Source organism: Microtus oregoni, unplaced genomic scaffold (genome assembly GCF_018167655.1).
Source record: "Microtus oregoni isolate MIOR12 unplaced genomic scaffold, Mior012 000062F_ref0000492, whole genome shotgun sequence".
NCBI classification, from domain to species: Eukaryota; Metazoa; Chordata; class Mammalia; order Rodentia; family Cricetidae; genus Microtus; species Microtus oregoni.
The window spans coordinates 2,077,297-2,090,554 of NW_024543872.1; the positions used below are offsets into that span (position 1 = coordinate 2,077,297).

At 47.4% G+C, this 13,258-nt stretch overlaps 1 protein-coding gene across 1 annotated transcript; it reads left to right on the forward strand.

Moving 5' to 3' along the window:
* Nucleotides 1-7,920: 7,920 nt before the first annotated feature.
* Nucleotides 7,921-10,934, forward strand: Prr15 (proline rich 15). Its single transcript, XM_041640338.1, has 2 exons — nt 7,921-8,322; nt 9,834-10,934. Exon 2 carries the CDS (start codon nt 9,989-9,991, stop codon nt 10,367-10,369), a length of 381 nt encoding a protein of 126 aa, XP_041496272.1. The 5' UTR covers nt 7,921-8,322; nt 9,834-9,988; the 3' UTR covers nt 10,370-10,934.
* Nucleotides 10,935-13,258: the final 2,324 nt, after the last annotated feature.

Sequence of the window (13,258 nt, forward strand, 5' to 3'; positions counted from 1 at the left end):
AACTAAAGCGAATGTACAAACTAAAGGAGAGATTTAACCGCTTTTTAGGTGCGGCGTGAAAGAGAGAGTATATCATCATGTGGATCAAAAGAAGTAATCCAGAATGCATCCCAGAAAGCCAAAAGGGGGTGTGGGGAGAAGAGATGGCAAATTGGAGACTATAGCTACATAGACTAGGAAGAAAAATCAAAAGAAAGACTGAGACAGCTAGTAATGCTTAAAAAACTGGCTGAGAGTTATCAAAAACTGAGCAAAGAATCAAATAAACTGAAGAATACAAAATGAAAAAGAATCCATATTTGCATACTGAGTAATAGTGAAAAAAATTAAGACAATGGGAAAAATCTTAATAGGAGGGTGGTGTGGGGAACCGATTACATTTAAAAGAAGTTACTGATTGACAGTTAACTTCCCAACAGCAATAATGTGAGGTCTGTGTGTGTGTGTGTGTGTGTGTGTGTCTGTGTGTGTCTATGTGTGTGTGTATGATCTTAAAGAAAACAACCAGTGACCTAAAATTTGATACCCAACAAAGATGCCATATGAGAATTGGAACAAAACAACAGACAAACGTTTAGAGAGATTATCACCGACAAATTATTGAGGAAAATAGGAAGGGTAGTATAATGGTTAATCTCAGTTGTCAATTTGAGGGGATGCAGACTATCATGGGAACAAATTTCTGGGCATATCTATGTGGGATTTTCTGGGTGAATTTAGTCAATGTGGGAATATCCAGCCTAAATATGAGCACCACCATTCCATGGTTTTTGACTGAATGGGAAAGAGAAAAGGAGTTTTAAATAGCAGCATCTCTACTTCCTGGCTGTGGATATGATGTGACCAGCTAATGCCTGCTCCTGAGGCCATACTTTCCCTGCTTCCTGGCTAGGGTGTGTGTGTGTGTGTGTGTGTGTGTGTGTGTGTGTGTGTGTACGTCTCTGTCTGTCTCTTTGTTTTTATCAACTTGACACAACTTAGAGTTATTCAAGAAGAGGAACCTTGATTTGTAGTAATAAGGGCAGCGGCGGGGCTGCGTCCCCAACACCCCAGCTGCCTGCCCGGCTAGCTTATGCCCCGAAATAATTACACGGACACTGTATTCTTTTAAACACTGCTTGGCCCATTCTCTTCTAGGCTAATTCTCACATATTAATTTAGCCCATTTCTAATCATCTGTGTGTAGCACCCCAAGGTGCGCTTACCGGGAAGATTCTAGCCTCTGTCCATCCTGGGTCGGAGCTTCATCCCGGGAGCAGGGCATGGCGTCTCTCTCAGGCGTCTGCTCCCTAGAGGAGAGCTGTCGAGACTCTGAGCTCACTTCCTCTTCCTCCCAGCGTTTTGTTCTGTTTACTCCACCTACCTATGTCCTAACCAATAAAATGGGCCAAGGCAGTTCCTTTATTAGCCAATGACCTTCCTCCATCATTGAGAAAAGGTCCTCACAAGATTGCCCTATGGGCAAACCTGTTGGCATTTTCTTGATTAATGACTGATGTGGGTGGGCCCAGCCCTGCACGGTTGGAGTGGTTCTCTCACTGAGCCTGTAGTACTGAGCTGTATCGAGAGCAGGCTCAGGAAGCCATGGAGAGCAAGCTATAACCATCACTTCACTGTGGCCTCTGCTTTAGCTCCTGCCTTCAGGTTTTTGCCTTGAATTCCTGCCCCGGCTTCCTTCAGTGGTGGACTGTGATTTGGGGTGGGTAAGCTAAATAAGCCCTTTCCTCCCTAAGTTGCTTTTGGTCATGGATTTTACCACAGCAATAGAAACCCTAACTAAGACACCTGCCAAGATGGACTATACCCTGGCCCTGTGAGCCAAAGCAAACTTTTCATTTAGCTGTTTTACCGACATCTCATTGTGGTAACAAATGCGTAACCAGTCGAGATATATTTCAGAGAAATGTGTTCTAAGGGAGATTTATGAGATGTAAGGACTACAGAACAGAATAACAGGATAAGCAGATGCCACTGAGAGGATGAAAGCAGCAGGGCAACATTAACTTAATCATTGCTCTATGCAACAAGGCTTAGTGGGGGCAAGTGAGTTGTCGCGAAGGTTTCACTCGAGTTGTCGCGAAGGTTCCACTGAGGTGACAGAGGTTAGCGTGACTGAAGAGCAAAGTTTTTTTGGGAAGAGAAGAATGAAGTGGCTGTAGACTGGTGTCTTGTGACCATGTCAGATTGTGTCTGTAGGGCCTGTGGGTGATAGCAGTTCTTCATCCAAACTGCAAGAGGGACACTGGTGAGGGGCTGTACACATGGAGGTTGTTGCTAGGTGACCACTGTGGGTACCACGTGGATGCAGGAGGGCACTAGTGAGAGGGGCTGTAAGCATGGAGGTCATTGTTAGGTGACCACTCTGGGTACCACGTGGATGCAGGATGGAGCAGGGGCAGTATAGGAGGGGCGATGCACATAGGTTGTTCTGGTGAGTCCAGTTGGAAAATGGCAATGGTTTAGACTATGGAGGAGCAAGGGAAGTGAAGGGTGGCAGATGAGTGAAATGGCGTTTAGGAAATCAAGGTGGCAGGCTTTGGCTCACACTTGGTAGTAAAACAAGCAGAGGAAGGAACTGAAGACATAGCTTCAGATTGAACATTTATGCCCTGCCCCACGAGTAATGATCTTTAGAAGTGAGGTTTTTTTCTCAAGACAGAAACTAATGCCTATGGAAAAGACCACAGGCAGCTCCTGGAGGCCTAACTATGAACAAGAAAAGTCACCAGACACTGGCCCTGCTGGCACCTTAACCTGAGGTTTCTCAGTGTCCAGAACAGCGAGAAATACATTTCCAGAATTTGTGAACTTCCTGGTGACATTAGTTGCTTTTGTCCCCTTGTAAAGAAGGAAGAAAGGACCTGTTTGGACTTAGAACAAAGCTTAACATGGTGGGGAAGTCATATGGCTTATGTTGGATTTCTATTGCTGCGGTAAAGACCACGATCAAAGGCAACTAGGGGACAAAAGGGTTTATGTCATCTCATAGCATATGGTGAACAGAAGCTGGAGCAGGGATCTGGTGGCAGGAACTGAAGCAGAAGCTGTTGATTGAGGTTTCTGTCCCACCCAATCCTGCAGTCATTCAGTCCCAAAGAAACACACAGAGGTCAACATTAATTATAAAGTTGATTGTCACATTAGCTCAGGCTTCTTATTAACTCTTATAACTTATATTAGCCCATTATTCTTGGGCTATGTTAGCCACCTGGTTTGGTACCTTCATCAGTGAGGCAGTCACATCTTGCGTCCTCGGCTTCTGAGTCAGGACTGCAGACTGAAACTTCCCTCTTTCCAGAATTCTCATTGCCCTGCCTCTGCTTCCTGCCTGGTCACCCTGCCTATACTTCCTGCCTGGTTACTGGCCAATTGGTTGGCATTTTATTAAAACTAATACAAGTGACAGGATAAGAGACCATTGTCCCACAGCAAGAAGCTAAGGAGGAATTTGCTTACTGCCTTGCTTTCCAAAGCTTGCTCAATTTGTTTCCTTATACCATCCAGAAACAGCACTGCTCACAGTGGTCTAGGTCCCCCACATGTCAATCATTAATTAAAAAAAAATGCCCAACAGACTTGCCTCTAGGCAATCTGATGGAGGTATTGTCTTTCAGCCGAGGTTCCTCTTTCCAGATAACTCTAGCTTGTATCAAGTTGACAAAAGGTTGGCCAGGACATCATGGTGGCAAGAATGAAAAAGAGCTGGTCACATCGCATCGTAATCAGGAAGCAGAGAGAAATGAATGTTGGTTTTCTCCTCTCCCCTTTTCTGCTCAGTCTTAGATCGCACTTCATGTACTGTGACAGTGTAGCTCTTAGGTGATGCTAAATCCAGTCTAGCTGATAGCACAAATTAGCCATCACACTAGTCTGCCATCTGTTGCTATAGTGGCCAAATGGACTAAGACCTTGCCTTCGGGTTTGCACTATTTTGCAGGCATGGTGCCACTCATTTGGACAGAAGATTCTGGAATAAGGGCAGGTAATTGACATGAGAGATGATGCTGAGAGCTCTTGCTTTACATGTGTTTTAATTACTGTGTGTGTTGATTACTTTTCCATTGCTGTGATAAAACATCATGACCAAGGCAGTTTACAGAAGGAAGATTTTATTTGCTCTTATGGTTCCAGAGGGATAAGAATCTATCGTGGACAAAAGCATCAGGCATGGCAGCATGAAGAAGAACTAAGAACTCACATTTGACCTAGAATCAGTAAGCAAAGAGAGCAAACTGGCTATAGGGTGTGGATATGGTCTCTGAAAGCCCACACCTGGTGACAGCTTCCTCTAGCAAGGCTTTACCACCTAAACCTCCCCCCAAACAGAACCAGCAACTGGGAATGAAATGGTCTGAGACTATGGGAACACTTCTCATTCAAACTACTACAATATTACCTGATGGTGAAATATCAAGACATATGCAGCTTTGCAATTCAGAGAGACATAAGCTGGACTCACCTTCTGGAAATGATATTTAAGGCCATGAGCAAGATAGTGATCATCAGAAGGGCTGAATCTCAACAAAATCCAAAGTCATAGTGTCTAAGCTCTAGCTCTGGTGCTAGGTTGCCTCATCCTGCATCCTGGCTCTACCTCCACAAGGTGTTCTACCCAAAGTACCACTTACATTTTCTGTAATAACTACCAGTTGTTGTTAGGATTGAAAGAAAGAACACATAAGCAGCGTGTGGCATAATACTGATCGCTTTGGAACAGTGATAGATAGATAGATAGATAGATAGATAGATATGGATAGATATGGCAGCTTGCCTTGAGATTATCAATGGGAAGAGAGATGAAGTAGGAGCCACCATGGAGGGAAAGAAGGCACAAAATAGTGGTTGCTTTAAGAGGAAGTTGTTGGTGTTGGCATTGCAGATCGAACAAGGCAAAGTATCAGTGTGTGCTTTCTCAATCCCAGGGATGCTGAGAAGCCATGTTGGTGAAAGAGGTGAGATGCCACACCTCCATGTGCATTACAGTGAAGTGTGTTGACGTCAGCCCAAGAAGACAATACATCTGAGAACCAGGTAAAAAAGAAATATGGTTGGTTCCATTTGAAAACCAGGCTGACAAAAAGGATAGTTGGTTAGTTCCAACAAGAAGGAAGGCTGGTGAGTGGAGAGATGTAGGTCAGCCGTGGGGTTTGCCTAGCATGCTCAAGCTCCAGGGTTGCATCTTCAGCAACATGAAAAGAAAGCCATGTAGGTGGGCCAGGGACATCTGTTGTTGAAAGACAGATCCAGCAGAGACACCACTACCCCTGACTTCAGGACAGCTAAATGGAGTCCTAGCCAGTCCCTGCCTCCAGCATTCTGCATGAGGTAACTTTGTGAAGAAGGGGACAGAGAGGCTATGACTTCCAGACCTGTGATCTGGTGACAGGACACATGGGAAAAGAGAGGGAAGAAGTGGGCCTGCTCAAAGTCTTGGCTGTGGGGACTGACTTACAGAGAGAGCGGACTCTGAACAAAATTTGGCCTTGCTTAGATCAACTGCTTAGGAAACCATTAAGAAAGGAACATCTATAGACGGTCCAGTAATGTGGTGGGAGATGAGATGCCAAAAGCGGTAGATTCTCATTTCGTGCCTGGTTGCAGTGTCCACTCTAAAAGGTTAAATGAATCTGACACTGATGGGAATGCACAGAAGGCGCAATGCAACATGCCAAGTGACAGAGATGGAGGCTGCTTGTCTACTCCATAAAGGAGAAAGGCAGGAACTAAAGAAAGGAAGAAAGGGAGGGAGGGAAGAAGGATAAGGACAGGACTTGTGAAAATTGAGGACAGTAAGAACAAAGCCTGGACATACCCCGCTCTCTTGGAGTGAGTGGAGGAGACTTTGGTTTCTCCCATTTTGACTGGTCATATTTCTCAGGCATTTGCTCAGTACCCTTCCCAAGCCAGTCCTACTGTAGAAATGCAAAGATGTAATCCGTTTCCCCAGCCCCTCCAGACATTTCAGGTTTACTAAGAGAGAAATGTCAACTCTAGGCTCCAAAAGTCCGATTTTCATTTCTAGTATGCAGTGTCTGCCTTCTAGAAACTCATCCCTTAAAGCGGGCCATCATTTATTGTGCCTGAGAAAGCACATGAGTCTGTGTTGGACCACACTCAAGGCTATCCTTGGAAGCCTATGTGGCATTCAGTGGTCCAGCCTGGCCTCCCACTTCACATCAGCCACTCAGCACTCACATCACCTGCCTGGTCTCTAAGCCTTGGGTACCACAGCAGAAGCACACACCCTTCACACCTCGAGGCTCCTATGCCGGCTGTTTACCCTGGGCTGCTCCCCATCTCCTGTGCCTTGGCTCATTTCCCCCTGGCTTTACCAATCCCTGTATCCATTCACCATGGGTGGGGCTTATCTTGTTTAGGAGGTGCTTTGACACAACCCACAAAACACAGCAGAGACATTTGGCGTTGTTGAATGTAAATAAGGAGCTGTCTTACCGAGAAGTGAAGGATCTGTTTATTGAGAAAATGCCTGCGGCTTTGTCGAAACCACACTGGATGAGGAGCCAATCAGCAAGCTGGTGTTCTCTTCCTGGTGTCTTCCTTCTCTCACCCACGTGCTCAACAGTACCCAGTCTCCAGTCTCAGCTCCGTAACTGGTGGTGAGACTCCCAGGCAAATTGTTCTTGTCACTTGGCATCTTCCTCTGGAGAGAGTCCTCCCCTCAATGCTGGAGGCTAGTCTTTATCCAGCCCTAGTGTCCTGTTTCAATGTCTGTACTTTAAAGCTACCCCCAAGGAGTCAGGTTTGGTGGTGTGCCAGAGTTTGAGGCCAGTCTCCCTTACATACTGAAATGACGTCAATAAAGAAAGGAAGAAAGGAGAAAAGAAGGGAGGCTTGGAGAGAGGGAAGGGGAGTTATTAATCTCTGGTAAGAAACAAATCACTGTTCAAATACACAGAGCTGTGTTCCTTGTATTTTTTTTATTTAAACCAAACTAAGGCATCAACAGAGTCCTTGTATTTTGCTCCTCCTTGGTGTATTGAAAGGCTCTGTGAAATTCCTGCCTATCAAATCTACATTGCGAGGGAGTTGAGTAGGTGTCCTGTCTCCCACCAGGTTTCCTCTGCAGAAAGTGTTCTGTGTGGACTGCATATCTTAAAGGCCGGGAGTCCTACTTGTATGTCAGTGAGCTCGGAGAGCCCAAGAATCGCTCTTTCAAGACATCCTGCAAGGCGGTGGAGCAAATTGTAGCTTCTCTTTCATTAGAAAAAAAAAATGTCTCCTCAAATACTGTAGTCAAATAATCACCTAGCTGAAGCGCCCTGCGCAGTGATGGAGCCCACCCACTGCCTCTTTCTCGCGGTGGCTCGGGGCTGGAATTATATTTCGGGAAGCTGTCGGTTCGATGGACACTCAACCCTGAATGATAGTACCATGGTAAGAACCAGGACCGACAGGCTGCTATCACGTGGCGGTTAAGCTAGAGTCAAAACTCCAACCCTGCTCCTTTCCGCTTCAGCAAGCAGTCCTGGGCAACTGTTTAACCTTCCCGTGCCAAAGTTTCCTTGCAGGCCTGGAGAGGGTCACAGTGCCCAGTCCTGGGGTGCTGTGATGAACAAGAGGTTGAATCTACTCGGTACTAGGAATAGCGCCCAATGACAGCAAGGACATGTTTCGTAACATTCAGCCTTTTAACTGAGAGCGTTTGAAACTCTCCAACATGTCCGAGTTTGAATCAGCGCTTGGAATTAGAAAACTTAACAGCCTGAGACTCAAACCGTAGAGCGAGAACGGAACACGGACAGGGCGCGGCTCAGTACAGCTTTTTCTCCAATCAGAGTCCTCAAGGCTGAAGTCACGTATGCGACCTCGTCCAATCTGGTCCTTAGGAGGGCGGGAACTCCTGCGCCTACCTGCACCTGTAGCTGGGTGGCCGCCTCCTGTCCCACCCTGACCCTCCCCGCCTCCGCGGTTCTGGCGTCTTCAGTCCTTTGGCCGGCCACCAGCAGGTGGGCAGATGTTTCGGTGCGTTCCTACGGACGCTCAGGAAGAGCGAGTGCGCAGGAGTCGGCGGCCGAGGTTCCATCTCTGAGCGGCCCGGGAACAGTGCAAGCAGGGAAAAGGGACGCGCCCCAGAATGTGAGACTCCCACCAGGAAAAGCTCTGGGCTTGCCCTGGGGCAGCGGATTTGACAGCCCCTGCGACCTAAGCGGACCGTGCTGCCAGCCCTGGGTTGTCCCCGCAGAGTGCGGGAATCAAAGGTGTTGGGCCAGACCAGCAAGAACGATTCCTCGCCAACCGGCACAGCGCCTAAGCTTCAGGCAGCCCCTAGACGTCCCTTGGTGACCCTGAAAGCCCCTGCAGGTGAGCGAACCAGAGTCCCTCTGCACCGTGGAGCTGCGACGCCCCTCGGGAAGGCTGCCCCACGCCTGGCGGTGCCCCTCCTCCTGCTGCCAGAGGAGAAGACCCCAGTACAGTGCTCAGCCTACTTTTACACTATTTGTCATCTTTTCCTTGGGCAATGCTCACAAAGTCTTTCCCTGCACACCAAGTTGATCTCTGTGGAGAAGAAAGTGTCGGGTGGAGGACCACAGCGTAGTGGCGGACCATTGCCACCATTAATAAATGCCTTGGGGGCAAGGGTTTGTTTTTCCAGTCTGCGAGGAAGGAGGGAGTAGGATGTTTGCAAACCGCACTGCAGACGATGACTGAAGGTGTAGGCGCCGTTCATAGGGAATGAATTTGGGGCCGTTTCTGCTTTCGAGTTGGGGCATCCTGGGGAGGAGATAGTGCCAGTGGCTGGCACTGTCTCCTGTAGGCGCAGAGACTTCCTCCCTCTGGGCAGTTCCGGGAGAACCTGCAACAGCAAACGGGCAGCCCAAGATTAGATTCCCTCTTTTGAGCACTCTCGAATCCTCGGAGCTAGCCGCAGCGCGTAGGATGCGGAGCTTGGAACCGAAATCTAGAAATGGGCGGTGCTCCAGAGCCCTGCCCACTCTCGGTGGTCGTGTCCAGTTGCAGGCTCTCGGAAAGGGTGCCAGTGGTCTGGCTTGCAGTATTAGAGGTTTGGGGGACCCGTTATTCACTGGGAGAAGAAGGATGTTTTTCTGGAGTTCTGGTTGCGCTCTCTCCTTTGGAGGATGGAATCGCGCAAGAGAAAGTACCAGAATTCTTTAGTTTATAACTAAAACGCTTGAGAGTTGGAGAGCTAAGGGAAGACAGGCTTGGGCTCGCGGCCTTCCTACCATCCCGATATTGGCCTCTAGGGAGTAAAAGGAAGAGTAGGATGGCGGTTTTCAAAGGAAGTTAAGTCTAGACGGCCTCTGAAAGTCACAAGGCAGAAGTGGTTTGAAGCAGTTTGGTGTAAACACAACAATATGCTTGGCCGTCTGGCTTTCTCACTTGGATACACTCCCAAGCATCATCTTTCAACATCGTAGGAAAAGGTTTTAGAGAAATTTGGGTCTGTTTGAGCTATCTTCATTGTTCACCTGTAATTGGCAACCTGCTAGGTGGCCCAACCCCGTTCCTGCATCAACCCCCCCCCCCCCGTTGCTCTATTGAAGAAAAGGGGTTCAAAGGCAGGTGGGCACCTATAGTGGTTCTACAGTCAGGCAGAGTGGCAGGCCAGACCATAATCCTTTCAGAGCCAGGTTAATGAAGATGGTCAGGCCCTCCACTGGGTGGCTACTGCACTTACTTGGGAGCTAAAGCAAAGGTTGAGGAGATTTTGTAGGTCAGGCGGTATCCCGCTGGAGGTCACTGGGTTCACCGTGCCTGCTGCAGCGCCATGGCTTGGAACCCCAACTCATAGGAAAGGGGAATGGGGAGCCTGTTATTTGACCAACTCAAGTTTTGTTTTCCTCCCTGTGCAGGGCGCACCTAGATTCCCACCAGGCAGCTTGCCAGCGTGGAAGAATCCTTCGGAAGGCTGCAGTGAACTATCTTGAGACCACCAAGTCGTGGGAGGGACGTCCTGGCCCAGGCCCTTCCCCACGCGGGGCGAGCGTGGTCCCCAAGCGTGTGGACCATGGCGGACAGTGGCGGCTCCACCAGCAACTCCAGCCCCTGGTGGAAATCTCTAACCAGGAAGAAAAGCAAAGAAGTCACCGTGGGAGCACAGCCTCATGTTCAGCCAGAGGCGGAGGATCACACACGGCCTTACTTGGATCGGACTAGCAGCTCTGGAGAGAACCAGCACTCCGATGTCCTTGTGGACACGGGAGAGCCCCCCGGGTCAGATAAATTGGGTGAGGAGAAATCAGGTAACAGCCGGCGTAATTTGAAGATCTCACGCTCTGGCCGATTTAAGGAGAAGAGGAAAGTGCGTGCCACACTGCTTCCCGAAGGAGACAGGTCCCCCGAAGAGGAGGCTGATTTTCCAGATGACCCCCAGGAAAACAAGCAATAGCCTGAGCAAGCTTCCAGGACTGTCTCTCTCTGAGGAGAGAAAAACACTATTACCCGAATCCTGGTCCTTGATGTCTTACTCAACTTCAGAATATTCAGGGGGACAAAAGTCTTCAAAGATTTAATTTTTTTTCTAGAAAATGAAGTGTCAGCTGAGTCTTCAATAGTCCGTGACTCAAAGATGAGTAAGTATTATTTGTGGGGAGGGTAGACAGTTGCTTCTGAGGAAGTTGGCTTTTTTAAAAAGTTGTTCTGAGGCATTGCTGTTGTTCCTGTCACCTGTGGGAATGCAAAGGCTGAATGGCTCTTTCAGAGGCAACGAGTATGTGATCATCTCTTTGACTTCCCAAATGAGGAAGCCATGCCCTTGCCAGGGACTCTGGAGAGCAAATTACAGTACTGTTTATAATGACTGAGAAACTTTAGGGTACTACCCTAGATTTATTCTTATGTTAAGGGATGGAAGTCCCCCCTCCCCCCCCCCCCCAGTTTAGAAGCATTCAGAAAGTTGTTTTAAATGAGGACCGCAAAGCTGTATGCCGGTTTATTGTGCACTATTAAAACTGTTGAACTGTAAGACTTAAGGTGACTTTGTGTTTTTTCCTATTCTAACTCTGAAGCTCGTCCTGCTGAGAAACAGGCCTGCAGGGTCCCCAAGTGACAAGGTTAATTATTGGCCACACAGCTACTGTTGGAAAGTTGCTGGCCCAAGAACTTTTCGAGAAACCGGCAACACCCAGCTGGAACCAGTTTGCCAGATATTTCAATTTGCCAACCAAATTCAATAGAAGGGAGGGACCAGTTCATGCTACCTAAACTCTCCTGTTCCTTCGGTGCCTTTCCACAGAGTAACTCACAAAGCCAATAATGCGTCCTTTTCGGTACCCATTGTGAGCCCCGCAGGAATTGTCCAAAAACATTTTAACGCATGGGCTGAGCTCATTCACTTTGTGCAGCGCTGCCTCCCCCACCTGTTGCTTCAAAGCCTGTGTCATTTAGCCCGAGTCCACATTCATCTAGTTTCAAGGTCTTTGATCTGTCAAGCCAAAGATTCTTAAAAACAAAATAAAACAAAATCTACCTGTTTGTTCTTATTATGAACTTCCAGCAGAGGAGGAAGTGAATAGCCCCTGCTTTCAGCAAATTGCTAGAGTTTGGTACCCTAGAGGGAGGCACCAAGAATTCTTTCCTGCACAATCCCCATCAAATGCAGAGACATCACCCTCACCAGAAGGGCTGTCCTTTTTTTAGTCAGTAACAAGGAAACAGGTGGAGAGGCTCCATCTTTTATATGTGAAGCCTGGGGTGCTGTTGTTATTGAATTATTTATTTATGAAATGGTAAAAGAACGTTGGCTAGCTAAAGACATCTCACAGAGATATTTGATGAGGATGGCTAACACGCATTGACATGAATGGCGAGACTGGGCTCAAATGTACATAATGGAGTTAATGATGTGATACCTCAGTTTCTACATACCTAAGACCTTCCTCCAAAGGAAAATCCTGGAGGCTACTGCCCTGGTGATTACAAATACCTTGCATTAGAATGGGGGGGGGGTGGAGAATGCATTTTCCCTCTTATTGTTGTTTTATAATGTTTGTAAGCACGACAAAACTTTCAAAGTGCATTTAGGACCAGAAAGCTTGTGGCCAGTATCTCTGGCGGGAAGGCTTCTTGGATGAGGAAGATCTCCCATGGTTTTAAATGGACTTCCTATGTCTAGATTCAAATGAAGGAGAGTTGATAAATCAAAATAAACGCAAGATTGTGTAGGTGATGGGGCATGTGGACTGGAGTGAGCAGTTAGATGTTGAGGAGGGAGGTTCTGGAGAAACTTCACAAGACAACTCAGTTTCAGCTCGTGGGAAATAAAAACTAGAATAGGCATCTATGCAAAATGTCTTCTGCCCTCAGCAAGACCGCAAGTCAAGACCATTCTCCTCTGTACACTTGGGTCTGCGCTTGAACAATTCAAAAGTCTTCTCCTTGCGCTTTCATCAACTGCATTATAGTTTCAGGCCTGGAGCGATGGCTCCGTGGTTAAGAGTACACTGGCTGCTCTTCCAGAGCTCCTGAATTCAAATCCCAGTCCACACGTCAACTCGCAACCATCTATCACTGTGGCCCAATGGGATCTGATGCCCTCTTCTGGGGTGCAGATCTGCATTCAGACAAAACACCCATATACATAAATAAATAGGTCTTAAAAATTATTTCAAAAAAAGAAGAACCCTTCTGCTTCTCCTTCAGAATTCCTCTAAATCTACAAAAGCGCTGGCATTTTCCCAGCTTCCGTGTGTGGTGTTGGATCCCGTCCAACTCTGTAACTGTATGGCTATCCAATCGCAGGCCCAGAGCGTAGGACTTAAGAACACGACATCCTTACCCCGCCATTCTGAAAGGAAGCCCTGCTCCAGGCAGTTATGACACTGAGTGCAATTCACAGTCTGCCACTGAGGTTTGTAATTCCATCGTTCTCAGGGGCTCCTGAATTATGCATCAGGAAGGACACACTGATTTAATCCCAAGTCAGGGGAATCTGAAACCACACAAAATTGGTGGGATAATAAGATCATGAGTAAGATAAGATAATCTCACCAAGTGTCTTTCTGGGATTTTTGTGCCTGGCAGGCAAATTACATTACATTCCTAGAATCCGTACAGACTTCCAACACTTCTTAAACCTTGCACCCTTAGGGTAAACAACAGGACATTGCTCCAGAATGACTTTGTAGTTCATTAACCTAGACATTTTGGTTTGCTTTAAATGTCTTTGTAAGTGAAATTTCACTCCCAAATTTGGAAACCAGTATAGAAAATTGACGACTGTGCCTTCCAAGTGATGTGAAAGGAGACACAAAAGCCCAGGGGTGTGTTCCGTAAACAG